The sequence below is a fragment of the Oryza glaberrima genome, chromosome 1 (assembly GCF_000147395.1).
Source record: "Oryza glaberrima chromosome 1, OglaRS2, whole genome shotgun sequence".
Lineage (NCBI taxonomy): Eukaryota > Viridiplantae > Streptophyta > Magnoliopsida > Poales > Poaceae > Oryza > Oryza glaberrima.
Window position 1 is genome coordinate 39,096,473 of NC_068326.1, and position 25,918 is coordinate 39,122,390.

The following is a 25,918-nucleotide window of genomic DNA, read 5'->3' on the forward strand; positions in this document are numbered from 1 at the left end:
AAGCAACAACACTGTTGAGTTCAGGGAAATTGAGCTCCCCATCATCTGAACTTTTACAAAACTTCCAACCTGAACTTGTACAAAATTTTCAACACTTGCTGCACCGACAGGTCAGTTTGCACGTTTGAAGTGACAAAACAAGCAGATGGTGCATACAAAAGCTCGGCTTGCAAGTAAAGCCAAAATGAGGAGTTCCAACATTCCATTAAGCATTAATCGCCAGTCATCAGACTCGCAGCTCATTACAACTAATCCCATCCTGACAGTGCACCTGATCCTACCTCCGGCACAGATGATAGCTGCTCAAGAGCTGACGAGCCAAAGACGGTGCCTTTGGCTTTCTTCTTCTTCTTGGTGTGATCGATTACCAGGCCACCAAATTTTCCATCTCGGGCAATTTCCTGATTTTTGCCCTTCAACTCAAGCTCTGGATTGTTGCCTTCACCGGAGAACACCAAGTCTGCAAATGGCATTTCTGTGTCATCAATTCCGTCGGCGTTCTTCTCTTCCTTCTTGGCAGATTTTGTCCTCTTGGCTCCCTTACTAACCTTTTTATCAGTATGATCAACAGAAGAGTTGTCATCCTTCCTCTTTGATTTCTTGTTCTTGACATGTTCTACAGCCGCTTTTTCCTTCTTCATTTCCTTGCCATCAAGCAGTTCAGATTTGGCTGGGGCAGCAATGGTGACATCCGGGCGAGTACTTTGTCCTGCAGGTTCTTCAGGGCTCTTAATTTGTTGCTTTGAGTGTTTCCCCTTGCCTTTCTTTTTTGTATAAATGTCAGTAGGACCATCATCAGGCGTATCAGCATCATTGATTGGTAGATTCTCTTCTCTAGAATTCTTACGCTTGGAGCTGGCCTCCATGGGCTTTGAGTTAAATATGCGTAGGTTGGGAACTAATTTCTTAACCTGAAAAAACATCCAGAGTTACTCCAGAATTGCATACATACAGAAAGGCAGAAAATAAATGGTATTACCTTCTTGGCTAGACCGTCTTTCTCAGCAATAGGATTTCCCTGCAAGTTTAGGTTCCTCAAGTAGTGCAATTCAGAAAGGACCTAACCCAAAAAAAAAAAAGAAAAAGAATAGAAAAAAGATAGACTGAGACAGTGTAAAGATATTATGAATGTAGAAGGGTGGGAGAAAATTAATCAGATGCAAACCTCCAAATCTGATCTCCTCTCAATTAAGTTGTTTCCTAAATCAAGGTTCAAAATTTTGACATTTTTTGCCAAGTCTGATGGAATTGTCTGTGAATCAGACAGAGTTCAGCAAGATGTTACAGAGTGACCAAGTGGAATGTAACATGCTTTCGAGCAGAAAAAAAAAAACAATGTGCAAAAGAGACCCAGAAATATGCTATCCATAAGTCCATATACATACAGTGATCTTGTTGTGAGCAAGTCTAAGTTCCTTCAGTTCCACACACGCAGTGAGAGAAGAACCAATTTTTTCTATCTGGCAGTGAGATAAGGATAGCTGAGGAAGGCAATGACAAAACATTAGTCATGTAAAACAGGAAAAAGTGCATATTAAAGCTGATAGGTCTTTTTTTTTTTTTGCAAAACTAAATAATACAAACCTTTTTCATGGCCTTTGCCTTCATCAAAGCATCACCAATAGTGAAAATAGGATTCTTGGAAAGAACTGCAGCAGAAAAACATTCAGAAGTAAATTAGGTGGAGGGAACATCATTATTCTTTGCCTGTTCCAAACTGGACTGTAAAACAACTCTTTTGTTGGGTGATGGGTTTGTACTACAATATGAAAACTGAATATGGATGATTTATAAGAAAACTGGTATTTTACATGCAGAAAGAAATTGCAATGGGCAAGGATCTTAATGTTAAGGTTCCCAAACTTACTATACTTACAAAAACTATTAACATCCTTTTGGTTTATCAAAATTATCGGCACAAATCAAGACCATATCATTTGATCATTCCAAGGGGAAAAAATGAATTCTACAGGATGAAGTCACTCAGTTCATTCTATAATTAATTGAGATCTCACTATGCATACCAAGTGTGTTCAACTGATGAAGCTGGTCAAGTTTGCAGATGGAAGAAATGTTGTTATCTGCATGAGAAATTACAGAGATCCAGTCATCAAGCTACCAGCAGACACAAAATACAACTGACAAAACATAGCATTTGTGCATAGCATTACCATTTAGAATCAATGCTCCCAGGCTTGTCAAAGATTTGACCTCATCCATTGTTTTAAGTTTATTCTTGCCAGCATTCAATACCTGTACAACAGGAGAGGAGCAACTGCCAATCATTGCAAGTGAAGTAATCAGGCTAAGATCCTTTTGCGGGGCAGAGAAGTAACTCACCTGCAGCTTTGAGAGGCCTTCAACACCTTTTAGGCTCACAAGCTTGTTTTCAATAACCGAAAGCCACTTCAAATTGGCACAGTTTGATAGACCCTTCAGCATTCAAAACCACAATGTGAGTGGAAAAAAAAAAGATACTCTGATGAACACAGCCACAGCAATGATTTAATGGAACGATTAGCCATCAATTCTCTACTTCAATGAACTCAAAGAATAATCCAGACCGAATGGGACATCAAATTAGTCCATTATATGACTTTCTAAAAGGTTATTACGGGATTCATCCTTTTAACTATTCAATGTTTCAGATGGATTTACCCAGTGCCTATGCTTGTAGAGAACACAGTAACACCGACATCGCATATATCCATACAGGTGAAATTCACCAAGAATCTACACCGATGCTAAATTTGTTGTATAAACATGTGCATTTCTCACTAGAATACTGTGTTTTAACCCGTAGTACATTGACTAGTTACCTCGAGAGTGAGGAGGCAGTTGTAGCCGAGGTCGAGGCGCTCCAGATTCACGAAGCTGCTCAGGCACGACACCTACACAAAAACCAACACAGCACAGCACCGCACAACACAAGGATGAGAAAACATGGCAGGAAAAAAAACACCAATCGACGAGGCAGAGGCTACACAGCACCGACGTCGGAGAGGGCGCGGTGGGAGAGGTTGAGCGACGTGGCGAGCGTCCCGGCGGATCCCGCCTCGCGCTTCGCCTGCTCCACCGTGAGCCGCGCCATCTCCTCCTCCTCCGCCCGCCGCCGCCGTCGAGGAGGGCGAAGCGAAGCAAGCGCTCGTTGCGGCGGCAGGCGAGCTGAGCTCTCAAGTCTCAAAGGCTTTAAGAGAGAAAAATACCCTAACCTAACAAGGGCGATATGCAGCTGACATGTGGGGCCCACTGTCAGCCTCCACGGAGTATTTCTCTCTCTTCTCGTTAGAGAGGGGGGTAAAGCGCAGAGACTCGCAACGCAGGTCAGAGCGGAAGGGGAGAAGAAGGAGGTGCTCCTCTCGAGTTTGGAGAAAATTTCCCCCGCAGAGGCCTCCGCTTGCTCGCGGAGATGGCGATGACCGTCGAAGGTGAGGGTCGCTCGGAGTTTCCCTCCCCCATCTAAGATTTGCTCAATTGCTAGTCTGGTTCTGTTCCCGATTTCGGCGTCGTTTGGGCTCTCCGATTCGAGTGTCGGGGTGGCGGGGGATTGGGCGGCTAGGGTTCCGGTTCGAGTTTGGTGTTACGATTGGCTGGTGCGTGCTTTACGGATTAGGGCGTCGGGTTCCCAATTCATCGCGCATGGTTTGTTGTAATGCTTGTGAAGTTAAACTTTCCCAGATTTAGTCTTGGCATTCGGTGAACACGATTATCTGTTTATATGTCATTCGTAGAATCAGAGTGAATTATCCCTGCAAAAAAAAAAAAAGAATCAAAGTGATTAGATCCTCCAAGTTAGCACCTTGTATTGGGTCTTATGTTTTGCCAGTAGATATTGTAGTCCGGCTTACCTACAATTGTGCATGAAACACTATCCTGTATTTCAACTCATCTGCATCCTCCCGAGTTTCCAACAGAACAAGGAGCATAAGCCAAAAATATGCCTGCAAAAATGTGAACTTAACCATCTAGCTCAATAACAAGTGTCCCTCAGAATCGCTTAACTGATACCCATGAGCATTTACTATGTGCATTTGGTTTTGAGTTCTAGCTCTAGGATATAAATTTTACCATGTGCATTTAAATTATTTTGGTTGTTTGCTACCAACCTGAAACTGCACTGCTTCTGAGATGTATTTGGATATCACTTTCTTCAATTTATTGCTAAAAGCATACAGTGATACTGAAGCATCAAACTACATGGTTTTGATTCAAAATTTGTAACCAAATTCTACTTATGATTCATGGAACTGGACAATTTGAAGTTAACATGGAGCTCTGCACATGCTTGATGTATGTTTAGTCCATCAAAAAACAACATCCCAGATCAACTTATGTTCTTCTTTCGACCTTTATTTGTGCAACTCATGTGCATAAAAAATATCATCGAACTTGTTCAAAAGCACTTCGAAAACCATGTCGTCTTTAGATTAGCCTTTATGTAGCACAACACCAAAGATGAGCATGACCATCCTCTGAAGAAAAAAGAATCATGCTGAACTATTAAGCCTTTGAAGTGTTTTTAGCTAAACTGGGAGGAAGAATATGCATTAAATTATGGTTATGAAATTCAGACCAGCTTGTTGATTTTATAGAATAGTATTTCATTTGCACAGAGTTACCTTTCTGAAAATACAGTTCATTTTCACTATCAGCTATTTGTTAGACTCTAGTGCTCCTTATTAGGTCATGCCATCATCTTTGTTCTCCTGCAATTGGTTTGAAAGTTTCACTAACTTAATGCTTCTTGTCTTTGCTTTTATACCTTTCTGCTGGATGATGATGATGATGTCACTTATCATTGATGTGTGTCTTGACAGTGTAAGTATATTATTCAGATTCTTTTCTGACCATTCTTTTACATTTAAGATAAGTGTTAACAATATAATTGCTTCTACTACAGGCTCGCTGGACTTGCATTTATGTTCTCAACAAGTATTCTTTTGCAAATACTGGTACATAATTCTCACTTGTTTAAATCTCCACCTAGCCTCTTTTATTTGCTAAAATTCAGGCTTCTGGGTGCTTTGTTTCATGACAGTTGCTATTTATTTACTCAGTAACTATTTCAGTACTTTGAGAAGTGAGAACCTAACAGTTTGATTTGGCATTTTGTTTGTACAATTCATTCATGCACATTACTCTGTATGTCTGTCATGCTAATTATGTTGTGAAATTCATAAAACTTAGAGCAATCTGGAGCATCAATTGCTGTCCAGAATTACTGTAGAAGAGTATGCGTGCTAGAAATAATACTTCACAGTCAGTGAACAAAGCGTGTAGCATTTTGAAGACACCATAGCCCACAGGACGGACATGCTCTTGTTGTTTGATCAGGCTGTTGGTTCTATAGCTAATTATTTTTCCTTATTTTGATGGTGCAGGCTTGTGCTCTGTACAATAATTGGTGGCCTATGTTAGCAGGTAATTGTTAGTTAGTTATCCTCAATCAGTGTTGTCCAATCCTCATCGACCTTCAACTGACATTTGCCATACTTCTGCAGCTCTTATGTATGTCCTTGTACCGATGCCATGCCTATTCTTCGGTGGTGGATCTACCCAGTTCTTGACTAGCAGAGATGGTGGAGGGTATGGTTTGATTTGTTGTTTTTGTTCCAGAAACTTTACCATACATACTGTACTACTTGGATGTAAACTAACATATGTAAAGAATAGTTTGGAATAAGGAAATTCCTTCTGATTTGTAGTTGTGACAAACTAATGATAGAGTGTTTATCATTTCAGGTGGTTCAATGCTGCAAAATTCCTGACTGGTGCATCTGCCATGGGAAGCATTGCAATCCCAGCAATTCTGAGGCACGCTGGCCTAATTGAGACTGGAGCCATGTTCATCGAGTTCACGTCCTTCTTCATCCTTGTATGCACAGTGATGTGCTTCCATAGAGCTACGCTGGATGAAGATTGGTAAAAGGCTCGAGGCACATGGACACAAGAAGGTAAATCTGTTTCATGGTTTGCTTCTCAGCACGTACAAGAGAAATTCCTTAGTGGACACTAACATGGACATGTGTACAAAGAAGCAAATATTTGAGTTGGCGTGACTGTCTGTATAAATGCTCAAAGATTTGCTGATCTAGCGACAATGCCAATGTTCTATGTGCACTTTTCATGTGAATACTCCTCACATGATCTATGGGCAACCTTTCAGCCATCCGTGTGAAATGCGATCAAACGAGCAGGCAGGCGCCCTGTTTAATTCCCTTGATTGGTTCTTTGCATTTTGAAGCATTTGGCCACCGTGCGGCAGCTCGTCTCCTGCTGCATCTCTCCACCGTTTCGCTTCTCTCATCCCTATCACGCGCCACCGCTCAGAATGTCTTGGGCTTTAATTTTTCTGTGTTATACTGTTCTCGATCAATGCGATTAATTTTAGACATGTGCTTGTTCTAAAAACCCATTCATCAAATCAATACTGGACAAAGTTTTTACTACTTGGGTTTGAAGATGAAGATTTTCTTTTTGGAGGGGTTCGATTCAGAATTGTTGCAGAATTCCTAACCTCTTCTCCCTCTTTTCAAACCATCTTTTTATTATAAGAAAAAATACTTTAAAAATTATATTAATTTATTTTTCAAATCATGCGTTAATTCATCGCTCCGTTTTCTATGTGTATGGATGAAGTTACCAACTTCTTCAAACGGTGCGTTCCTATATGATATTTGTGCTGTAAAACAAGCAGAGATATTGCACATAGCAATCGAACATTCAGAATTTTATTTACCGGCCAAAAACAGGTAACCTCTGTCCTCTTCTCAGCTCCGGCTTGTTTTTCTTTTTAGCGTTTTTAAAATGTCTTTATGATTTATAAATAACAATCCGCCTAATCACAACAAAGACGGTTTGGCCGAGTGGTCTAAGGCGCCAGATTTAGGCTCTGGTCCGAAAGGGCGTGGGTTCAAATCCCACAGCTGTCATAATTTTTCTTCCTTCTGATTGATTTTGATTTTTAATCCTCTGGTTTTTTGCGTTCCCAGATATATAGGTTCCGTGCTCATGGATTTTCGTTCTGGTGAAATTTGCAAGGATTTTCAAATCGTTTAAAATGTTATCATCTCAGCGATGAGGTAATACCGCAATACATCGAGCACAACAACCCGGAGAGAAATGCAGAACGTCAGTGTGTGTAGCTATCCAGTGAAGTATGAGATTTTCAGTAGTATTTTCAGTAGTTCGGTCAGAAATATTCTAGTGGACACGGTTTTTTCCCCTCCCTTTTCCTTTTTGTTCTTTTTTTTTGGGGGGGGGGGGGGGGGGGGGGGGGAGGGAGTGGATAGAGTTCAGACAGCAAAACAAATAAAAAACAAAAGAAAATCACAAGAGGATTTTGTTGACAGACTGCTGCTGAAAATCAGAGTCCATGGTCAAAAAAAAAATAGTTTTTCTGCAGGAAGACCCCTGAAGAAGTGAAGAGAGAAGATTTAGAGAAGAAAAATGTACGAGGAAGAGGAGAAAGACAGAAACATTGGGAGGGTAGGCAAATCAGGAGGCGAGGAAGTAGAAGAAACCTTTTGCAAAGTCCATGGGACAAGCAAGAAGTCTTATGAAAATATGCTAAATGATGCTTAGCTGGCTCAAATAGATTCTTCAAGGTATATTATGGTTGCAGACAGTTCCATTTTTTTTTCATTTAGAACCTTATTTTGCATAAATTTACATTACCAAGTCAAACAAACTAAGTCATGCTGAACCTTCCTTAAGCTGGTATGCTCCATGATATTGCAACAAAGCAAGGTCTAAATGGAAACTGACCATCCTGTTGAAGTAAACTAAGTACTGAATGCTTAGAAAACTCCTGTTTGGACCAATCCAAGCAAGTTTCATTACTTTTGTACTGCTGGGTCACCACGCCAACAAGTTAACAAAGTCTTTCACACATCTCACATCGCCATTTGGCCATTTCCTCTCCAATGGTCATGGCCCCAATACCCCAGCCATGGCATCAGTGGCCCTTTCTCATCCTCTTCTTCCTTGTACTTTTCTCCTGTGAATCTAATCTTCCCTGCAGGAATGGTGTAGAGGCCACACAGAGAGTCTTCCTCTATCCACAGTCTCCAAAGGTCTCCTCTATTGTCAGCAAGGGATACAGAACTGGATATCACTTCCAGCCTCCAAAGAACTGGATCAATGGTATGTCTGCATGTTTTCCATCAGTTTTTACCCTTTTGACTTTGGCTGAATCCAACCAGAAACTGTATTATCCAATTTGGTGTTCCTTTTGTTTCTTGATTCAAGAAGAAACAGCTGCCCTAATTAGTTAGTATCTTTTCTAGCTGCAGAAGTTAAGCCGTGTGGATGAGCTTAATTTCTTGTGTCTATATGAATTTCATGGTATAGAGAGGAGGGGGGAAAGGTAGGTAGGCAACTCACTGCTTATGTGAGCTCTACTGCTGATTGTTGCACACGTTTATGGTGCTGCAGATTGATTTTCAGTAAAATCGTAATATGGTTATTTCTATGTTTAGATTTTCGCTGGAAAATATTTACCGCTGAAATGTTGTATTTGTGGCCGTCTTTTGACGCTAGGCATCATATTTGTATTAACAGAACAGTACAACAAATGTGGAGTTTTCTCAGATAAAGCTACTCCACATTTGTTGTACTGTTCTGTTAATACTAGCTCCAGTTAGAAAATGTTGACCTAGATAATTCTAAGATTTGTTCTAAAAGGCCTAACTACATAACTTTTTTTTCTGAATATTTAGCAGATCTTTTCTTAAACATAGGCTAGTAACTAGTAATCAAGCATGTACTGATTCTTGAATTTTTCCTCCTGTTTGCTATGTCTTCTATATTGGACAATTCTTCTAAAGCTGACATTCTCTCTTCTTTTTCAAATGTTCCATGAAATGGCAATCCTGGCAAATTTGTGGCAATTCAAAAGATCCAAACGGTACGCATCTTCTTCACATAATATGCATCCAAACAAATTGTAGAATAAACTGAGACATTGCGTGCCTAAATTATCTCAAAATTTACAGGGCCAATGTACTACAATGGCATCTACCATGAGTTCTACCAGTATAACCCGAACGGATCAGTCTGGGGTAACATAGTTTGGGGCCACTCGGTCTCGACAGATCTCATCAACTGGATCCGTCTTGAACCTGCAATAGAAGGAAATACTCCGAGCGACATAAACGGTTGTTGGACTGGTTCAGCAACAATCCTCACTGGTGATCAACCGGTTATCATATATACCGGTGCCGACACGGAGAAGCGTCAGGTTCAAAACATTGTGCTACCAAAGAACCGGTCTGATCCTTACCTGAGGGAATGGACCAAGCCAAAAAACAACCCGTTGATCGAACCGGTCGGTCCGGGTTTGAACTCAAACCAATTCAGAGATCCGACAACCGGTTGGATAGGACCGGATGGGATATGGAGAATAGCAGTTGGGGCTGAGCTGAATGGCTACAGTGCAGCACTTTTGTACAAGAGCAAAGACTTTATGCAGTGGACTAGAGTAGATCACCCATTGTATTCTTCTAATGCATCCAACATGTGGGAGTGCCCGGATTTCTTTGCAGTATTGCCTGGCAAGAACAATGGACTGGACCTCTCTGCAGCTATCCCAAATGGCGCCAAGCATGTCCTCAAAATGAGCTTGGATTCCTGTGACAAGTACATGATTGGGGTTTATGATCTGAAACATGACATGTTTGTGCCGGATACTGTCTTGGATGACAGACGATTGTGGTTGAGGATTGATTATGGCAATTACTATGCTTCGAAGTCATTCTTCGATTCGAAAAAGGGAAGAAGGATAATATGGGGCTGGACTAATGAGACAGATAGTACGTCAGATGATGTTGCAAAAGGTTGGGCTGGCATCCATGTAAGAAAATCAGCCTCTAATCTCCTCCTTGAGTAAATTGCATCGTCGGTACACAAACTTGTCAGGTGGGTGCAACCTAGTGCACAAACTTGTAAAATGCTCGTTTTGGTGCATGAACTTGTCTGGTGCGTGAGGAGGAAGGTGAAAAGGACACTACAATACTACATGGCTAATCTTATTGATTTAGGGGCCGATTAAGATACTATGTAAACATATATCTAAAAAGGTTGCTATTAGACATACACCTATTCAATCAAAAATAAAAAATAAAAAATAGAATAGGATATAATGATAGTAGAAAATGATGAAAAAGCCGAGCACTGATTTAAGGGTTAGAAACATATAAAATTCATCAATTCCATGATGAAGGATAAAGTAGAGACCAAATTTATAAATATTGCATGTCTTATGCATACTCACTATATGTATGCACGTCACATACTAATCAACATCAGCATCATAAAATTAACATTGTCAAGTTATTTTGGTCCTTGTTCGCACGAACTAGACAAGTTCGTGTACTGAAACGAGTATTTTACAAGTTTATGTACTAAATTGCACCCATCTAACAAGTTTATGTACCACCAATGCAATTTACTCCTCCTTTAATTTTATAGTATGGAAGCAATGTTTTAGCCTTAGCATGTCAGTGTAACATACTGATCCTCATTTGTCATTTCATAAAGGCAATCCCCAGGACAATTTGGTTAGATGGTGATGGCAAGCGATTGCTGCAATGGCCAATCGAAGAGGTCGAATCGCTTCGAAGAAACGAAGTCAGCCATCAAGGCTTAGAACTCAAGAAGGGTGATCTGTTTGAGATCAAGGGAACTGATACTTTACAGGCTAGTTCCAATTTACCTCAACAAAAGTATTATGTTTTTTTTTTTTTGCAGACACTGTAGCTAATATGGCACACCATTTTCTTGAAGCAGGCAGATGTGGAGATAGATTTTGAGCTGACATCCATAGATGCTGCTGATCCTTTTGATCCTTCCTGGCTTTTGGACACCGAGAAGCATTGCCGAGAAGCAGATGCATCAGTTCATGGCGGCTTGGGGCCATTTGGACTTGTTGTTCTTGCCTCTGATAACATGGACGAGCACACTACTGTGCACTTCAGGGTTTACAAATCAGAGCAGAAGTACATGGTTCTCCTGTGCTCTGATCTGAGAAGGTTAATGCTTTTTCTTCATCCAGATTCTGTTGATGCTTAAAAACTCCCTATTTGCATTGCACTGATAAAAGTGAAATGATATTTGTAGAAATCTAACCTTTGACAGTAAACACTAAAAAAAAGAACGAAGATATCTGAAAAGTCTGAACTTGCTCTTTTGTCTGACAGTTAATTGTCCAACATTGTGTTCATCATTTTTACTTGTGCAGATCATCGTTGAGACCAGGACTGTACACACCAGCATATGGAGGCTTCTTTGAATATGACCTTGAAAAGGAGAAGAAGATCTCCTTGAGAACTCTGGTGAGTGAATGAATCAGTGACTCTGCATCTGCACGATCAACACAACACATCTAGGAAGTGAAATGAACAAACAGTCCGAAACCTGACTCGCCGGCGTGCGTGCAGATCGACCGGTCGGCGGTGGAGAGCTTCGGCGGCGGCGGCAGGGCGTGCATCATGGCCAGAGTGTACCCGGCGGCGGTCGTCGACGGCGCCACCCACATGTACGCCTTCAACAATGGCAGTAGCACGGTGAAGGTGTCGCAGCTCAAGGCATGGAGCATGACGAGAGCACAGGTCAATGTCAGGAAGGGATGAACTGATTGATTAATCAAAATGGAAACAAGAGAGCAACACATTACATGCTAATTGTCCAGTAAGTAGTTAATTGACTACCCATTCATCAGAACTCCTTTGGTAGGAATAAGAAGGAAATCCAGAATCAAAATTTTTAGCTGCTCACAGACTTGTTGATGACATCTACTTGCTTTGTAGCAATATGTTTTTACTTGTAGAAAGGAGATGGAAATCAAATCATTGTTAAGAAATGGTTCGCAATTGGTAACGAGATACTACTCTTCGTGTTTTACAGTCGAACTGTAAAATTCGTTGTCCGTCAGTTAATTATCCTGCTCCAACTCTCATCCAAAATCATTCCGTTTCCACATTGAATTTATTACTTACCCAAATGATGTTTTTTACTGAGAGAATTCATTTCAGCATGAAGCCTATGGATCATTGTTTCATGCTTGATGAACTGATGAAAAAAAGTACTGACTTATCGGTGATGTTATTGTTGGTGGAGGGGTTCGGGGAAAAAAAATCTCCGAACCCAAAAGAGGCATTTGGGCCGTAGTCGTAGGACAGATTCGATGGCCTTTCAGCTGCTCCTCAGCCTACAGTGTATTCTTGGCAAAAGAACTCTGCCCAATCAGCGAATTAATTTGGCAAGCGAAGGCACCGGCAAGAATACGTTTCTTCATGTGGCTGGCTGTAAAAGGACGCTGTCTGACAGCTGATAATCTTGAAAAAAGGGGATGGCCTCACGCTGATTGCTGTACTTTGTGCCAACAAGAACCTGAAAACTGCTTACATCTGTTTATCAACTGCGACTATACCATCACAGTGTGGAGACTGATGCGGCAATGGATCAGCGCTTACTTCCCCATCCCTGGGAGCGAAAACACATGCCTGACAGAGTGGTGGTTGCAGGCCAGAACATGTTTTCGGAAGTGCTACAGGACAAACTTCGACAGCGCTTGTATGCTGATTTGCTGGCAGATTTGGAAGGAAAGAAATGCGCGTGTTTTCGACCAAAGATCGAGAAGCCCTAACCAGTTAGCAGAGGCTATCAAAGAAGAGATCTTAGTGTGGAAAGAAGCAGGCTATTTCGAGATTTGCAGTTCTTAGTTTTCTTTCTGTTGTGTTGACGTTCCAGTTCTTTAGTTTGCCGGGCTGTGGTTCCTGCCACAGTCTAATTCGACAGCCTCCTGTCGTTGCAAGCGAAAACTACTTGTACTTTGATTTTATTCCTCCCAGTCTTAATGAAATTTGGTCGCCAGTTCCTTCGGCCGACCCGGCAGATTCGATGGCCTAAGTGGGCTGGCCCAATTGCTGTTGCATATACGGCCCAAACGACTCTTTGGGGGTTCGGAGATTTATTTCCCGACCCCTATGTTTCCTGTTTTTTGAATCAGCGTGTGTTGTTTTTCTGAGCTGAATGTTGTTGTCGAGAGCTGTTCTTGGACGGATTGCGAAAGAGGATGTACTACATCTGAATGAAATGGAAGGTTTGCTAAGTTTTTGAATTGATGGACTATGTAGTTTGATACGACGTTGCTTTGACGATATCATCGCATCATTGTTCACAACTGGTTCACAATCGGTAACAAGATACTCGACTTGTTTGATCTGCAGATTCGCTGTCCGTAAGTTAATTATCCTGTTCCAACTTTAGCTTCTCCCAGACCTATTGATGACATCTACTAGCCTTGTAGCAACATGTGTGCTTGTCAGAGTTAAGACCGTTCTCTCCCCCGAGTCGGCTCTCCCTAGGGGCGGCTCGGGAGGCGACCCGGCCGCCCCTCTTCCCCCCACCCCACCCCCCGAAGCCGCGCGGCCGCAAGGACGGCGGCGGCGGGGCGCTCCTCGTCTCCTCGCGCTCGGACGGCCTTGGGAGCCGCCCGGGGATGGGCTGGCAGCGGGGTAGGCGGCGGCGGCGGCGGGGACGGGCGACGGTGGTGGCTGAGGTGAGTGCGTCGGGTGGTGTTTGTGGGTGGCGACGGTGGTGGTGGAGGCCGCAGATCCGGCGGCGGCCGGTGGTGGCGTGAGCACGCAGGCACCCCGCGGCGGCCACTGGCGTCCTCCGGCACCCCTCTAGGCGTCGGCCGGCGTTGGTGGTGAGGGGGACGGCCGGATCTGGCTCCCTTGCCTAGATCCGGCGCGTCCTCGAGTGGGGACGGGGTGGTTTGGCGTCCGGCCGTCGTGCAGGTGATGTGCATATTGCAGGTACCCTCGGTGTGTAGGTGACATTTGGTAGCTCCCGTCGTGGATGCTATAGTTGATGGGTGCTCCAAGGCAAAAGTCTTGCTCCGCTCTCGGTGCTAGCAACGGCGACGCCCTTGGGCGCCGTTCACCTTCTTGAAGGCGTTGCTACTGGAGCCCTCGTTTAACTCCACTTCAAGAGTTTTCTCCGGGTGAAAACCTAGATTCGTTAGGATCGGACGATGACGTCGTTCTGTCGGTGTGACCTTCCTGAAGGCTTCGTTTTAGGAGTTTATCTCTTGTTGGGCAGCTGTACTTAGGTTCAGTTTGTCAATGTCGGGGTTTTTGCCGGTTTTCCTTTAATTAACCGTGCTGTTGTAAGGTTTTTGGGTCCGATTTCCCTTATAAACTGGATCAACTCTCTTTTTCTATAGTGAATTGCAGGAGCTCCCTGTCTGTCCCCTCGAAAAAAAACATGTGTACTTGTATAGACAGGAGACAAAAATCAAATCACTGCGATAAAGAACTGGTTCGCAATTATGGTAGTACGTGCGATAGGGGAAGAGGCTCCTCTGACGTACCGCCCTCTGATGTGGGTGGCTGACATGTGGGTCCACCAACTGTGGGGCTCACATGTCATCCTCTCAAAGTTAGAGGGCAATACGTTAGAGGATCACGTTTCGTGCGATAGGACTTAGGAGCGGATCGGAGAAGAAATCTCCGAACCAGAGACATTTGGGCCGGGGGTGGATGGTGATTGACCCAGTTCGTACTAAACGGCTGGCGGCGCAAATGCCTCTTCGGGGTTTGAGCTCCCATCGGATGGCAAAAAAAAAAAATTAAAAATTTTCAAATTTGATTTTGAGATGTTTTTAAGGTAGTTTCTTTTTCAGCATTAGCTTTTAAGTAAAAAAACACATATATAAAAGTTTTACCTATAAATCCATTTTTATTCCCTAATAAATAGTTTTGGCTTATTACGAAAAAAACCAAACGATGGGGCTCTCGGACTCTTCTCCACCGAACCCCACCTATCACACGTACGCCCGTGCGAGACTCGACGGCGAGTGCAGGTGGAAGCCCAGGTTTTCGTGCGATGATTGTTTACTCCATGAATTTGCTTAATATTCTACTGAGTAAAATTGAATCAATATGTTTCTTTTTACATAAACACAAACGCAGACGTCCATATTGCGCATATACTCACTCTTATAAATACACACCCTACCTCTATAATCACCTTTAAAAAGTTAGGTTGGCGTATCTTGAAATTGATGAAGTCATCACGAACACATTGTTGTTGAGGGTAGGTCGTCTATCACTAAAAAAATAATTAGCCGTAAATGCGAGTATTCATATCAAATCTAAGTTTTGAATTCGGATGAGCTGGTTCACCGTAAGATGAAAGATGTTTTTCATATTATTGGAATGCGATGCAGTTTATATAGCCCAACGTAAAAGGCTGACTAAATTTTGCATTGGTTAAGTACATAGTTCGATATGACGTTGTTTTTACCCTAACATCACAACATTGTTCACCAGTTTGCTAGTAGTTAAATAAAGGTAAATGAATTGAGGAAAACAATGTAAATAAGATGAGGTAAAAAAAAATCGTAAATATCACATCTTGTTCACCAGTTTGCTAGTTGAATAAAGGTAAATCAGTTGAACAAAAAAATATAAATCAGTTGAGTTGAGCAAAATAATGTAAATCAGTTGAGGAAAAAAATAAACATAAATCATTTTGGAGAAAAAAAAATAAAAATTCAACTGAGGGCCCATCCGGGTTCGAACCGGAGAAAAAAAATAAATATTCATCTGAGGGCCCATCCGGGTTCGAACCGGAGACCTATTGATCTGCAGTCAATTGCTCTACCACTGAGCTATGGACCCTTGATGTTTCCAAACCAACCAGTTTATTACTTGATTTCCATATTTAGCAATTAGCCGATTGAACTTCTTAATGATAAAAAATAATTAAAATCTAAATGAAAAATCACATGTTTCCTATAGCAGAATAATGCGTGACACATTTTATGAGAAATATTTTTTATTTATCTTATACAATATTATAGTATATTTTTTTAGCAATTAGCAAACACATGCATTTAGCTAGCCATCTAAAATGCACATACTCCCTCCGGGTTAATAATATTTGTCGTTTTGGACAAGAGCATGGTCTCCAAAAAATAACTTTGACCATTATTTTCCGTTATAATATGTATAAAAGTATTAACAAATATATGATTTTATTAAAATACTTTTTAAGACTATTCTATACATGTAATCACCATATTTGAAAGATAATGATTTTAAAAATGATTCATAATCAAAGATTCTAAAGTTTGATCTCATCCTTGTCTAAAATGACAAGTATTATCAGCCCGGAGGGAGTAGTACTTTTAGTCAAAATATTCATTTTACCTATCGTGAGGACATGGTCAACTCCAATCTATAATTATGTGTGTAGGGTTTATTGCGTGTACAAATTAACTGAGGGACCGAAATTTCAGAAAGAAAATATTTGAAGTTTGACAAAAAAAATTGATAGAATTTGAACAGATGTTACTAAATTCACAAGTATTGAAATTTTCGGAAAAATATAGTTTCGTACCGGGGGTTCAAAATTCCCGAAATTTTAAAAATTTCAAGCTGAAATTGTAAACCCTGGATGTGTATGGATTGGACCAAACCATATATATATATACCCCGATCGAGTACAACCAAATTAGTGTTGAATTCGTATTATATTAACATGAATTATCTGTAAACACGTACGTTTGGTACGACTCCAATTCCGAGATTCTTATCTCGTGGGAGCTAAAGCTATATCAAGCACTTCCAAGATCTTGGATAACATAGGTAAAGCTACCACACCGCTTCCAAAAGTTACACTACAAGCATGGAGCGGCATATTCCCGCCGCTTTCTCAGCTCCTCTCCACCATAGTAGCTATACCAAATACACCCTTAATTGATTTAGTAATCTTTCTAGCGTTAGAACATACTAGCACACAGAAGGGAGTGGATTTTAAACTCTCAAGAAGATATCCTCTCGTTATTTACATATCATGTAAATAACTACAAGAAAAAAAATAAGATGAATTAATATGTGATATATCACTCCACCAACATGTAAGTTAAAATTTAAATTTACAAGTTGCAACATAAAACAAATTAAACTATAGATAGTTTACGTATACAATCAAATTTGCCTTTTTTTTAACTTGTAGAAATTAAATTTGATGTTGCTTATTTATGAAGTGATATATCACAAATTAGTCTACCTTAATGATTCTTTCTTTAAGTTTTTTCCATAATTATTCAAGTGACACTTAAACAATAAGAGGAGTCTCCTTAAGAGTTTAGAATATTTCAGATGACCAGGTGCACACACAAAATAGCTAGCCTCCTGGGTATACACGTATGTTTAACACGAATTGTTTGATAATCTTGGACAAATAATTTAGTATAGTTCGGCAAGCAAACATCAAACAAGACAACTATGCATAGATATACTACTCTCGTGCTTTGACTCAATATATACAGCAGCATTAGTTAACGGTTACAAAGGCACACGTCGACACACACGTAAGAGTAAGAGACGAACTACTAATCCAATAATTCCATGCTTAATTAGTACAGACAAAACCAACGCGTCAAAATGAAAGCCATCTGAATTAACTGGAGTATCTTCCAACTACTAATACTAATTAATCTAACCACTAAAGTCTCTTTCATTGCATGAGATAATCCATGGCTTTTCCCACAAATTCATTCATTCATTAATTCCATCACTCACTTTGCATGATGGCTGCTAGTGGCCGTCGACGACGACGACGACGGCGCCGCCATCTCCACGTAGTTGGTGATCTTCTCCTCCTCCTCCGGCGACGGCGGTGGAGTGGCGGCAGAGTCGTCGTCGCCGGCCATGTTGTGGATGCCGAAGAGCTCGCCCATCTGCTCGAGCGTGCGCCCACGAGTCTCCGGGAGGTAGGTGAAGAAGAAGAGCCAAGCAAGCGAGGCGATGCCGGCGTAGAGGAAGAAGCTGCCGCCGATGGTGATGGCCTTGGAGAGGGAGAGGAAGGTCATGGAGATGACGCCGCTGGTGACGCGGTTGAGGCCGACGCCAAGAGAGCAGCCGAGTGCACGGAGGTGGAGCGGGAAGATCTCGGAGCTGTACACCCAGGTGATGGGGCCGAGGCCGATGGAGAAGAAGGCGACGAAGGCGAGGATGGAGGCGATGGACACGGCGATGACCCAGCCGCCGCCGGTGGCGCCCTCACCGATGACGGTGAGGCCTAAGCCGAGGGTGACGAGGGTGGCGACCATGCCGCCGGCGCTGGCCAGCAGCGGCGGCCGCCGGCCGAAGCGGTCGAGCGTGAACGTTGCCACCAGGATGAAGAGCGTCTTGGTGACGCCCACGGCGCACGTCGTGCCGAGCAGCTTGTTCTTGTCGGTGATCCCGGCGCTCTGGAACACGCGCGGGCTGTAGAGCACGACGGCGTCGATGCCCGACGACTGCTGGAAGAAGTGGATGCCGAGCGCCGACAGGAGCACGCGCCGGACGGCCGGCGTCGGCGACAGGATCAGCTCCTTCCACACGCGCCTCTCGCCGCCGGCCCTCTTCGGCACGGCCACGACGTCACCGTCGAGGTCGGCCGGGATGGCCACCGCCTCCTTGATTTCCGCGAGGCGGGTGGCGGCCTCCTCCGCCGTGTCCGAGGTCTCGCCGAGGACGACCTTGGCGTCGGCTAGGCGGCCCTTCATGACGAGCCACCGCGGCGACTCCGGCATGGCGAGCACCATGAGCGCGAGGGCGACGGACGGCGCCGCGCCGACGCCGAGCATGAGGCGCCAGCCGAGCTGCAGGCGGAGGCGCGAGAAGGCGTAGTTGGAGACGTAGCCGAGGAGGATGCCGAAGTTGATGAACACCTCCGGGAAGGAGGTGAGGAAGCCGCGCGACGACGCCGGCGAGACCTCGGCGGTGTAGACGGGCGCGATCATGAGGGCGTAGCCGACGCCGATGCCGGCGACGAAGCGGCCGGCCATGAGCATGGGGTAGTTGACGGAGAGGCCCATCATGATGGCGCCGACGAAGAAGATGACCGCGGCGAGGATGATGGTGAGGCGGCGGCCGATCCAGTCGGAGGTCCGGCCGGCGGCGAAGGAGCCGACGAGGGAGTAGAGGTTGAGGATGCCGAGCAGGATCTCCACCTCGACGTCCGTGATCTTCATGTCCTCCTTGATGAACAGCGACGCCCCGCTCATCACCCCGATGTCTGCATGCATGGAGTACATATATATTTTTAAAGATAATAGATTAAAACTCCGGTCTCTGTATCCAACCGGATATACACGGCTTAGTAAGTTTTTTTATATGGTCAAACAATGATATGATATGATATGATATGTAGGAGGGTGTACAGTGTTGTACCGTAGCCGAGGAGGATGGAGGTCATGGAGGCCAGAATTGCGCAGGCGAAGGCGAAGCGGACGTTGGCCTTCTTCCGCGGCGGCGCATGCTCGGACTCGGAGGAGGCTGCCATGTCCGGCGTGTTCTTCTGCTCCTCCGCCATTTTTTTTTTGTGTTGCTGGAAATTAAGCTACTGTACGTGCTATATGTGCTGCACTTAATTGGCCCAAGTTAACTTGACATATGTAATTAATGAGACTGCATATGCAACATGAGGCTCTCTGGAGACTGGAGAGAGCGTGTATATATAGGCAGTACTGGTGGCTGTGTGTGTGATCGACGGTCAAAGTAATCAATTGATGACAGTATGACATTTGGAGCGTGTATATATAAGCCATACTGGTGTGTGATCGACGGTCAAAATAATCAGTTGATGACAGTATGACATTTGCCCATTGCAACTTGTTTACTTGTAAAGGTTGGAACTGGGAAGGCCTCCGTGCCGAGCCCAGCTGGCTCGTCATCCACCCTATTTGGAAGGCCTCCGTATCAACTTTGATCCTGCTACCATCACCATCGACAGGTACACCCAAAATATTTCAAAAATTCATATTTTTTAAAAAAATATTTCAAAAAAATCATATTTTCTTTGGATCCCTCGTGGGTTTGGATCCATTTGATTTGAGATGGCAAACCATGCCACTCGACTTCATTTTATCAGTTTCTCATGGATTCTCCTTTCCTTGATTTCCCTTTTACCATCAAATTAAAATCTCCATTCCTTGATTTTTCCTGTGCACTTTTGTTTATTTTGTACCATCTAGTTACGAATTAAGAAGCGGGAAAGCTGGACACATGTGCACATATTGCCTCATAACAATTCACATACTGCCATACTGCGATACAAGGCAGTGCTTCTAGCAATTCAGAAAGTGAGAAATCAACACAAAACATAACCAGTCGAGTTCCAAATTGTCTTCAGCTAATATATTGATGATTCAAACAGATGCTAACGATGCAAGTTAGAAGAGAGGTAAATCCATAAGTCATAACAACTCCAACTCCAACACTCGACCATCAAATATAGCTGATTCTGGCCCAGTTCTCTTAGACAAAGGCGTTTGGACATTACTAAGAGCGACGTAGCAAAGAGGCAATCCTCGACACAAGACTATATAGATAACTCATTTCGGGTTTCTGAGCACAATGATGACCGAGTCCCCACGTAGGAACATCTTGCTGATGAACCTGTCCTTGTTCACTGGAAGAGCCTTCTTCTTGCCTTTACCAGTCTTTGGTACCTGCAGCAAGAGTAACACATGTTATTACTGAAAACAGCACTACACTCAACTGGAACAAAAGTTCAAAACTTCAGATAACGCCTTGCATGTACCTCGGTCCACATCTCCCTGACATTCTCAAGAACCATGTTGCAATGGCGATCAAATGCCCTCACACGACCTAGTAACTTCTTGTTGTTCCGGCAATTGATAAGCACCTAGAAAGAAGAGCATACACAATCAGAACAATGCATATCTTTAGAAGCATCAAGTGTAGTCAGGAGAACCACTTATGGTCGGCTAATTCTGTAGGTAACTCCTAAAGATACACTTATTAATATAACCGCACTGCTAACCGCAACAAAGATCTGAGGTCGGACCCATACAATATACATCAAGCAGATATTTTCAGAGTTTTTGCCTAGTGTACACAAAATACAGGAGCAGCTATGAAGAAGTCAGCACAAATTTGCAACTATGGCTTGTTTTCCCACATCATACAAATGACCAAAATTGACAAATGGTTACACATAGCACAGCATGATAAAGTTGAGGTATCTAAAGAAAAAGACATAACACCAGGTGAATAAATTCAACATCCCAGTAACTGAAAGCAAGATAGCATATCAAGGTATCTAAACCAAAAGATATCGCAGGGAATGAATGAATTCAACATGCGGTAACTCAATATACATGACAAAATGGCATATTTCAAGGTGTAAAGGGCAAAGATAGGTGCGTGAATTCAATCCAGCAACTCATCTTGCTATTGCACCAACTCAACACTCCAGTAAATAAACAGACTCAGAAAATCAAGTAAATAATGAAATACTAATCCCACAACCCACAACGATTCTGGTCGCCAAAAGTTCAAATTAGGACCCCATACGATACACAAACAAGAGCAGTAGAGCTTGTTAAGGTAATAGCATGGCGAGCGCGAACCTAAGATATGGACATACCTAGACAAACCATAGCACAGTCCAAGACTACTGTTTGAACTGATAAAAGTGAACAAAAAGTAGGTAATTAAGAACTACATAACTAACTAAAACAGAAAACAACCTTACTGAAGAAGTGAAGATAGACTACCACGTTGCAATCAACTATGTTTCAGAAAATGAAGTGGCAGCCCAGATGCAACATTTACACTAACATTACATGAAAAGATGTTGACTATGACCAATTATTCAGATACATGAGAAAGGCTCCATTAATTTAACATGACTTACAGAGCATCCTTATTGGCTAAGAGAGTTGAGGGAACTACAGTTCATTCACCCGTTAGGAGAAGGGTACTTCCTTATTTCAGAAATCCAGATGTTCATAGACAGTTCAATTGCAAACGAATCAGCTTCTAAGGAATATCACCAAACATTCAAGGCAAATCGGTTGCCAAAACTTTTCTAAGGAACCCCAACCCATGAGCCAGTTTACAATCTGTGGCTACATTGTCCATTGCTCTGTTGTAAGAAATTAAACTTCTTTTGTTCTTTGCATTAGATGCGATAAAGCTTATCTTATAGTCATTGAGTTCGCAGATATTAGAGTTAGTAGAATTGTCTGATGTATCCAGTTGGAGGATGGAGAAAGCTTTAAAGAAAAGGATAATTACAATACTGTGGTGCCCCCACACTTTTACCACTGTAGATAAAAGTGTACCAGCTGTGAATTATTATTTAACAAATTCTTGTTTTGCCAAAAAATAGCCCACCATCAGAGATCGCACAGAGTAATAGTTAGAACTACCTTTAATTCGTCCCTAGGAGTCTGAAGGCCACCTCAACTCCATCTTATACTTGCAAAGAGCAATTCCTGTAAAGGGGTTATATAGCAAGGGTGATCACTTTCGTACTCAGCAAGTCAATAGTAGCAAAACATAGATGCATAAATGATACCTTTATATCCTACATCATGGTCATTCATATTTCATCATCAAATCTAAGTTTATTTTGTAAAAGGGTTTCCAAAAGGGACTTATAAAAACTAAAATACACTCATAACATTGACAAAGTTTGTAGCAACTCCCCGTACAAAAGCATGAATCACGATTTAATTTAGCACTGTGCAGGCTTGTACCACTTTACCCACAGCTACTCTGATTTTTAGGGCCTTTGCATTCCATTCGATTGCTAGACTTATCAGAGTACAAGACTTTTTCCCTCATTTCCATTTACTACACTCCACAACACCATATACGCTGGGTCGTCTAATGGGGTTTATATCATCTCCCATCTATCACTATGCATTCGATGGGGTTTTATATCATCTCCCATCATTGCTACGCATTTGATGGGGTTTATATCATCTCCCATCCTAACTACTCATAGATGGGGTCTATATCATCTCCCATCTGATTACTATGCTCTTGACGGGGTTTATATCATCTCCCATCCTCCTACAACTACATACCCATGTGGAGTATAATAAACTTAATAAGGTACTAGGCCCAGCCCATCTTGAGACAGATCCATGGTTGAAACGGTATACATGGTTCTCTGGTACAAGTGAGGGATCAATAATCTTTATATGTATATCAATATCTCCATCATAATCAGTCTAGCAAATAATATCATCATCTATATTATATTTACTTTATATGAATAATGGTTTGATGCAATACTAAGAGTAAAAATTTTATAAAATAGGTTTTTAATTAGAATAGAAGGATCATCATCTATCAATATGATCAAAGAGAGACTTGCCTGAGTTTCTATAGTTTTTTAATTTTTTGAGGTTAATAACTGCCTAGCATTTGCCGAGCCTGAGTATCTGTAGTTGAAATCGAAATTATCTAGTGCCGATTGACCCATTTTCCATTCTAGCTTTATGAAACTTAATCATGATGTCATTGTTTTCCAACTAATTGAACCATGTGCCATGAATTAATATTAATGATTTCTATTTAGGATTTAATTAAGTGCGCGTCGTTTCAAATATGCACATAATAACCCTGTATTAAGCTGATACCCGATGGGTGAGAGGGGGATCTGACTATTCTTATGTTCTTATGTAACAGGAGCTCTAAGATAGTTTATCCCCTCAATTCAGTATTCAATTTGTCAGAACAAGCAACTCTAAGTAGTTTATCCCCTCAATTCACAGAACAAGGAAAGATGTACCTTCTACCATCCTCGAACAGAGCTAAAAGAGCATCTGAATTAATACTTTTCCACCATCCCTCGGACTACTTGACAACTCTGCCAACAAGAAAGCACCGAACAATCTAATTCCAGCACACAGTAAAGACGTTTTGTTTAATCGAACTGAGATGTCTAACAACAGAAGAAAATATTCACCAACCACCACCAACCTGGGTGTTGTTCTTGGCGCTCATCATCAGCACGGACAGCGGCCCCGTGCTGAATTCCTCCTCCTCCTTCTTCCCCTGCTGCTCAGAGAGCAGAAGAAGAATACCACGTCAACAGTTATCCACCATACACAAACCACACGGACAGAGGGAATATATGCGGTAAAAACTTTCGAGGGTTTTGGGTAGGCGGCTTACAGTGGCTTCCTCCGCCATCGGCGAGACGGCTCACGAAGGGAATCCCAGCGGTGGCGAGCCCGGTCGAGGGAACGGCGGCGACGGCGAGTACGGCGGCGACGGCGAGTGCGGCGGCTAGGGCAAACTCGCGAGCGGACGCGGGTTGGGGCAAAGCTATATATCTTCGTGGGCTGGGCTGGGCTGGGCTGTGAGGCGGTTAGTTGATGTCGGTGGGGAAAGATGGGCCTTGGGCCTTGGAGGTCTCTGCCAATCCTCTTCTGCACGTGTAATATTTACTTGGAATAAGTTCACCAGAGGTCCCTCAACTTAACAGCGAGATTTTTTAAGGTCCCTTAACCACAAAACCAGAAATCTTCACCCCTAAACTATACAAAACCGTCTAATTTGGGTCACAAGGCAGTATAGATGTCTGATTTTACTGACGTGGCATCCTAGTCAGTAAAAATAATAAAATAAATACGTAGGGGCTCACATATCAGTGAGAAAAAAATGATGTGGACCCCATATCTCTTTTTTCTTTTCTTTTTCTCTTCTCTTCTCAACGTCTCAGTTCTCACGCCTAGGCAGGCAGATGCAGGTGTGCAGCCGACGGCGGAGCGGGCGCGGCTGCCGGCGCAGCGGGCGCTGCGACGCGCGGGGAAGAAGCTGGAGAGGGGGAGAGGAGGCGGCCGGCGCGACCGCCCGCGACGGCGGGAGCAGCGGGCGCCGCCGCCTCTCCCCATACGGAGCCACGGTGGGTGAGCGGGCGAGCGGCGACCTCGCTGTCGCCAGCCACGCCGCCTCCACAGCGCCGCGCAGATGCTGTCATTCGGCGCCCTCGGAATCACCACCACTACGTCCTGCAGCGCCTGCCTTTGCACGTTCGGCGACGGCTGGTACAGCCGGAGCACCTCGTTCAGCACGCACCCCATCTTCGTCAGCTTCCCCAGCGCCGCCGCGTCGAGGAGGCCCGACCGCCCGGCCGCCTCCACCACCTCCTCCCGCACCGCCGCCTGCCACTCCGGGTGCGCCGCCAGCATCAGCAGCGTCCACGACAGCCGCTCCCGCTCACCGCGGTGCTCGACACGGGTAGCGACCTCATCTGGACGCAGTACGACGCGCCGTGCCGGAGGTGCTTCCCACAGCCGGCGCCGCTGTACGCGTCGGCCAGGTCCGTGACGTGCGCCAACGTGTCGTGCTGCTCGCCGATGTGCCAGGCGCTCAGAGCCCGTGGTCCCGCTGCTCGCCGACGGCACCTCCACCGACGGCATCCTCGCCACCGAGACGTTCACGCTCGGCACGGACGCCGCCGTGCGTGGCGTCGCCTTCGGGTGCGGGACGGAGAACCTCGGCAGCATAGACAACTCCTTCGGCCTGGTCGGCATGGGGAGAGGCCCACTGTCGCTGGTGTCGCTGAAGAAGAACGTCTTGCACTCGTCCACCAGCTCCCGCGTCGTCAGCTTCCTCTCGCGCCCCCGCGCTCGCCTTGTTCCCTCCCAGCAGCAGCTACAGCAGGTCGTTCGTCTTCTTCCTCCCGCTGCAGCCGCTGGTGACGCCGCGACTCGATGATGTCGAGCAGGAGCGCGTCGATCTCCCGCCCCAGCTTCCACGCCTCATAGTTGGCGCGGCACGCCGACGAGGCGGGTGGAGCGGAACAGCATCGCCTGCATGGCCTGCAGCTTGTGGAAGACCCCAGCGCCGGTGGCGTCATCGTCGGTGCCGATGCCGAAGCTGGCCTTGGCGATGATCTCGGCGGCGTTCCAGACCACGCCCTTCTCGATGTCGATGCAGCTCTACCCCGACACCACCATGTCGCTCCACTCGCCCAGCATCTTCGACGTCGTCTCCGGATGGGGAGAGGCGGGCGCTAGCCGCCGCTCCCGCCGTCGCGGGCGGTCGCGCCGGCCGCCTCCTCTCCCCCTCTCCCGCTTCTTCCCCGC

The 25,918-nt window shown here is 44.1% G+C and overlaps 5 protein-coding genes and 2 non-coding genes across 8 annotated transcripts; 3 read left to right on the forward strand and 4 right to left on the reverse strand.

Annotated features, from left to right (window-relative positions):
* Positions 1 to 14: 14 nt before the first annotated feature.
* On the reverse strand, positions 15 to 3,189 carry LOC127782597 (protein phosphatase 1 regulatory subunit SDS22). 2 transcript variants are annotated; one of them, XM_052309968.1, is made up of 10 exons: positions 2,996 to 3,187; positions 2,820 to 2,891; positions 2,341 to 2,433; positions 2,172 to 2,253; positions 2,025 to 2,081; positions 1,585 to 1,649; positions 1,386 to 1,481; positions 1,166 to 1,252; positions 980 to 1,060; positions 15 to 911 (listed from the first exon to the last, which is right to left on the reverse strand). In XM_052309968.1, the coding sequence occupies exons 1-10, from the start codon at positions 3,089 to 3,091 to the stop codon at positions 249 to 251; spliced, it is 1,392 nt and encodes a 463-aa protein (XP_052165928.1). In that variant the 5' UTR covers positions 3,092 to 3,187; the 3' UTR covers positions 15 to 248. The 2 variants fall into 2 exon arrangements, with proteins under 2 accessions (XP_052165928.1, XP_052165861.1); XM_052309901.1 differs by having other exon boundaries at positions 2,172 to 2,433; positions 2,996 to 3,189.
* Positions 3,190 to 3,301: 112 nt separating this feature from the next.
* LOC127783053 (vacuolar protein sorting-associated protein 55 homolog) lies at positions 3,302 to 6,218 on the forward strand. The gene is made up of 5 exons (XM_052310349.1): positions 3,302 to 4,818; positions 4,901 to 4,952; positions 5,382 to 5,421; positions 5,502 to 5,586; positions 5,743 to 6,218. Exons 1-5 carry the CDS (start codon positions 4,802 to 4,804, stop codon positions 5,924 to 5,926), a joined length of 378 nt encoding a protein of 125 aa, XP_052166309.1. The 5' UTR covers positions 3,302 to 4,801; the 3' UTR covers positions 5,927 to 6,218.
* A 634-nt stretch (positions 6,219 to 6,852) lies between these two features.
* Positions 6,853 to 6,932, forward strand: TRNAL-UAG (transfer RNA leucine (anticodon UAG)). Its single transcript has one exon. It is a non-coding gene; the product is annotated as a tRNA-Leu (tRNA).
* A 917-nt stretch (positions 6,933 to 7,849) lies between these two features.
* On the forward strand, positions 7,850 to 11,860 carry LOC127760627 (beta-fructofuranosidase, insoluble isoenzyme 4). Its single transcript, XM_052284914.1, has 7 exons — positions 7,850 to 8,145; positions 8,900 to 8,908; positions 8,997 to 9,853; positions 10,540 to 10,702; positions 10,793 to 11,030; positions 11,240 to 11,333; positions 11,439 to 11,860. Exons 1-7 carry the CDS (start codon positions 7,926 to 7,928, stop codon positions 11,628 to 11,630), a joined length of 1,773 nt encoding a protein of 590 aa, XP_052140874.1. The 5' UTR covers positions 7,850 to 7,925; the 3' UTR covers positions 11,631 to 11,860.
* Positions 11,861 to 15,617: 3,757 nt separating this feature from the next.
* TRNAC-GCA (transfer RNA cysteine (anticodon GCA)) lies at positions 15,618 to 15,689 on the reverse strand. The gene has a single exon. It is a non-coding gene; the product is annotated as a tRNA-Cys (tRNA).
* A 1,904-nt stretch (positions 15,690 to 17,593) lies between these two features.
* On the reverse strand, positions 17,594 to 19,374 carry LOC127758528 (putative polyol transporter 1). The gene is made up of 2 exons (XM_052283920.1): positions 19,233 to 19,374; positions 17,594 to 19,077 (listed from the first exon to the last, which is right to left on the reverse strand). Exons 1-2 carry the CDS (start codon positions 19,372 to 19,374, stop codon positions 17,594 to 17,596), a joined length of 1,626 nt encoding a protein of 541 aa, XP_052139880.1.
* Positions 19,375 to 20,174: 800 nt separating this feature from the next.
* Positions 20,175 to 24,120, reverse strand: LOC127767354 (uncharacterized). The gene is made up of 4 exons (XM_052292705.1): positions 24,000 to 24,120; positions 23,805 to 23,882; positions 20,605 to 20,709; positions 20,175 to 20,512 (listed from the first exon to the last, which is right to left on the reverse strand). The coding sequence occupies exons 1-4, from the start codon at positions 24,015 to 24,017 to the stop codon at positions 20,396 to 20,398; spliced, it is 318 nt and encodes a 105-aa protein (XP_052148665.1). The 5' UTR covers positions 24,018 to 24,120; the 3' UTR covers positions 20,175 to 20,395.
* Positions 24,121 to 25,918: the final 1,798 nt, after the last annotated feature.

What these genes read in the sequence shown, in the direction of transcription:
- LOC127782597 (XM_052309901.1), bottom strand. Translation starts at nt 3,091, where the DNA reads ATGGCGCGGCTCACGGTGGAGCAGGCGAAGCGCGAGGCGGGATCCGCC. An exon ending in AGAGGAGATCAGATTTGGAG is followed by an intron (nt 1,061 to 1,165) that starts GTTTGCATCTGA and finishes TTTTTGGGTTAG; the next exon opens with GTCCTTTCTGAATTGCACTA. An exon ending in AAGACGGTCTAGCCAAGAAG is followed by an intron (nt 912 to 979) that starts GTAATACCATTT and finishes ATGTTTTTTCAG; the next exon opens with GTTAAGAAATTAGTTCCCAA.
- LOC127783053 (XM_052310349.1), top strand. An exon ending in GTATTCTTTTGCAAATACTG is followed by an intron (nt 4,953 to 5,381) that starts GTACATAATTCT and finishes TTGATGGTGCAG; the next exon opens with GCTTGTGCTCTGTACAATAA. An exon ending in ACTAGCAGAGATGGTGGAGG is followed by an intron (nt 5,587 to 5,742) that starts GTATGGTTTGAT and finishes TTATCATTTCAG; the next exon opens with GTGGTTCAATGCTGCAAAAT.
- LOC127760627 (XM_052284914.1), top strand. Translation starts at nt 7,926, where the DNA reads ATGGTCATGGCCCCAATACCCCAGCCATGGCATCAGTGGCCCTTTCTC. An exon ending in AACTGATACTTTACAGGCTA is followed by an intron (nt 10,703 to 10,792) that starts GTTCCAATTTAC and finishes TGAAGCAGGCAG; the next exon opens with ATGTGGAGATAGATTTTGAG. An exon ending in AGATCTCCTTGAGAACTCTG is followed by an intron (nt 11,334 to 11,438) that starts GTGAGTGAATGA and finishes GCGTGCGTGCAG; the next exon opens with ATCGACCGGTCGGCGGTGGA.
- LOC127758528 (XM_052283920.1), bottom strand. Translation starts at nt 19,374, where the DNA reads ATGGCGGAGGAGCAGAAGAACACGCCGGACATGGCAGCCTCCTCCGAG. An exon ending in CTCCATCCTCCTCGGCTACG is followed by an intron (nt 19,078 to 19,232) that starts GTACAACACTGT and finishes CCATGCATGCAG; the next exon opens with ACATCGGGGTGATGAGCGGG.
- LOC127767354 (XM_052292705.1), bottom strand. An exon ending in GCGCCAAGAACAACACCCAG is followed by an intron (nt 20,710 to 23,804) that starts GTTGGTGGTGGT and finishes TCTTCTTTCTAG; the next exon opens with GTGCTTATCAATTGCCGGAA. An exon ending in TCAGGGAGATGTGGACCGAG is followed by an intron (nt 20,513 to 20,604) that starts GTACATGCAAGG and finishes CTCTTGCTGCAG; the next exon opens with GTACCAAAGACTGGTAAAGG.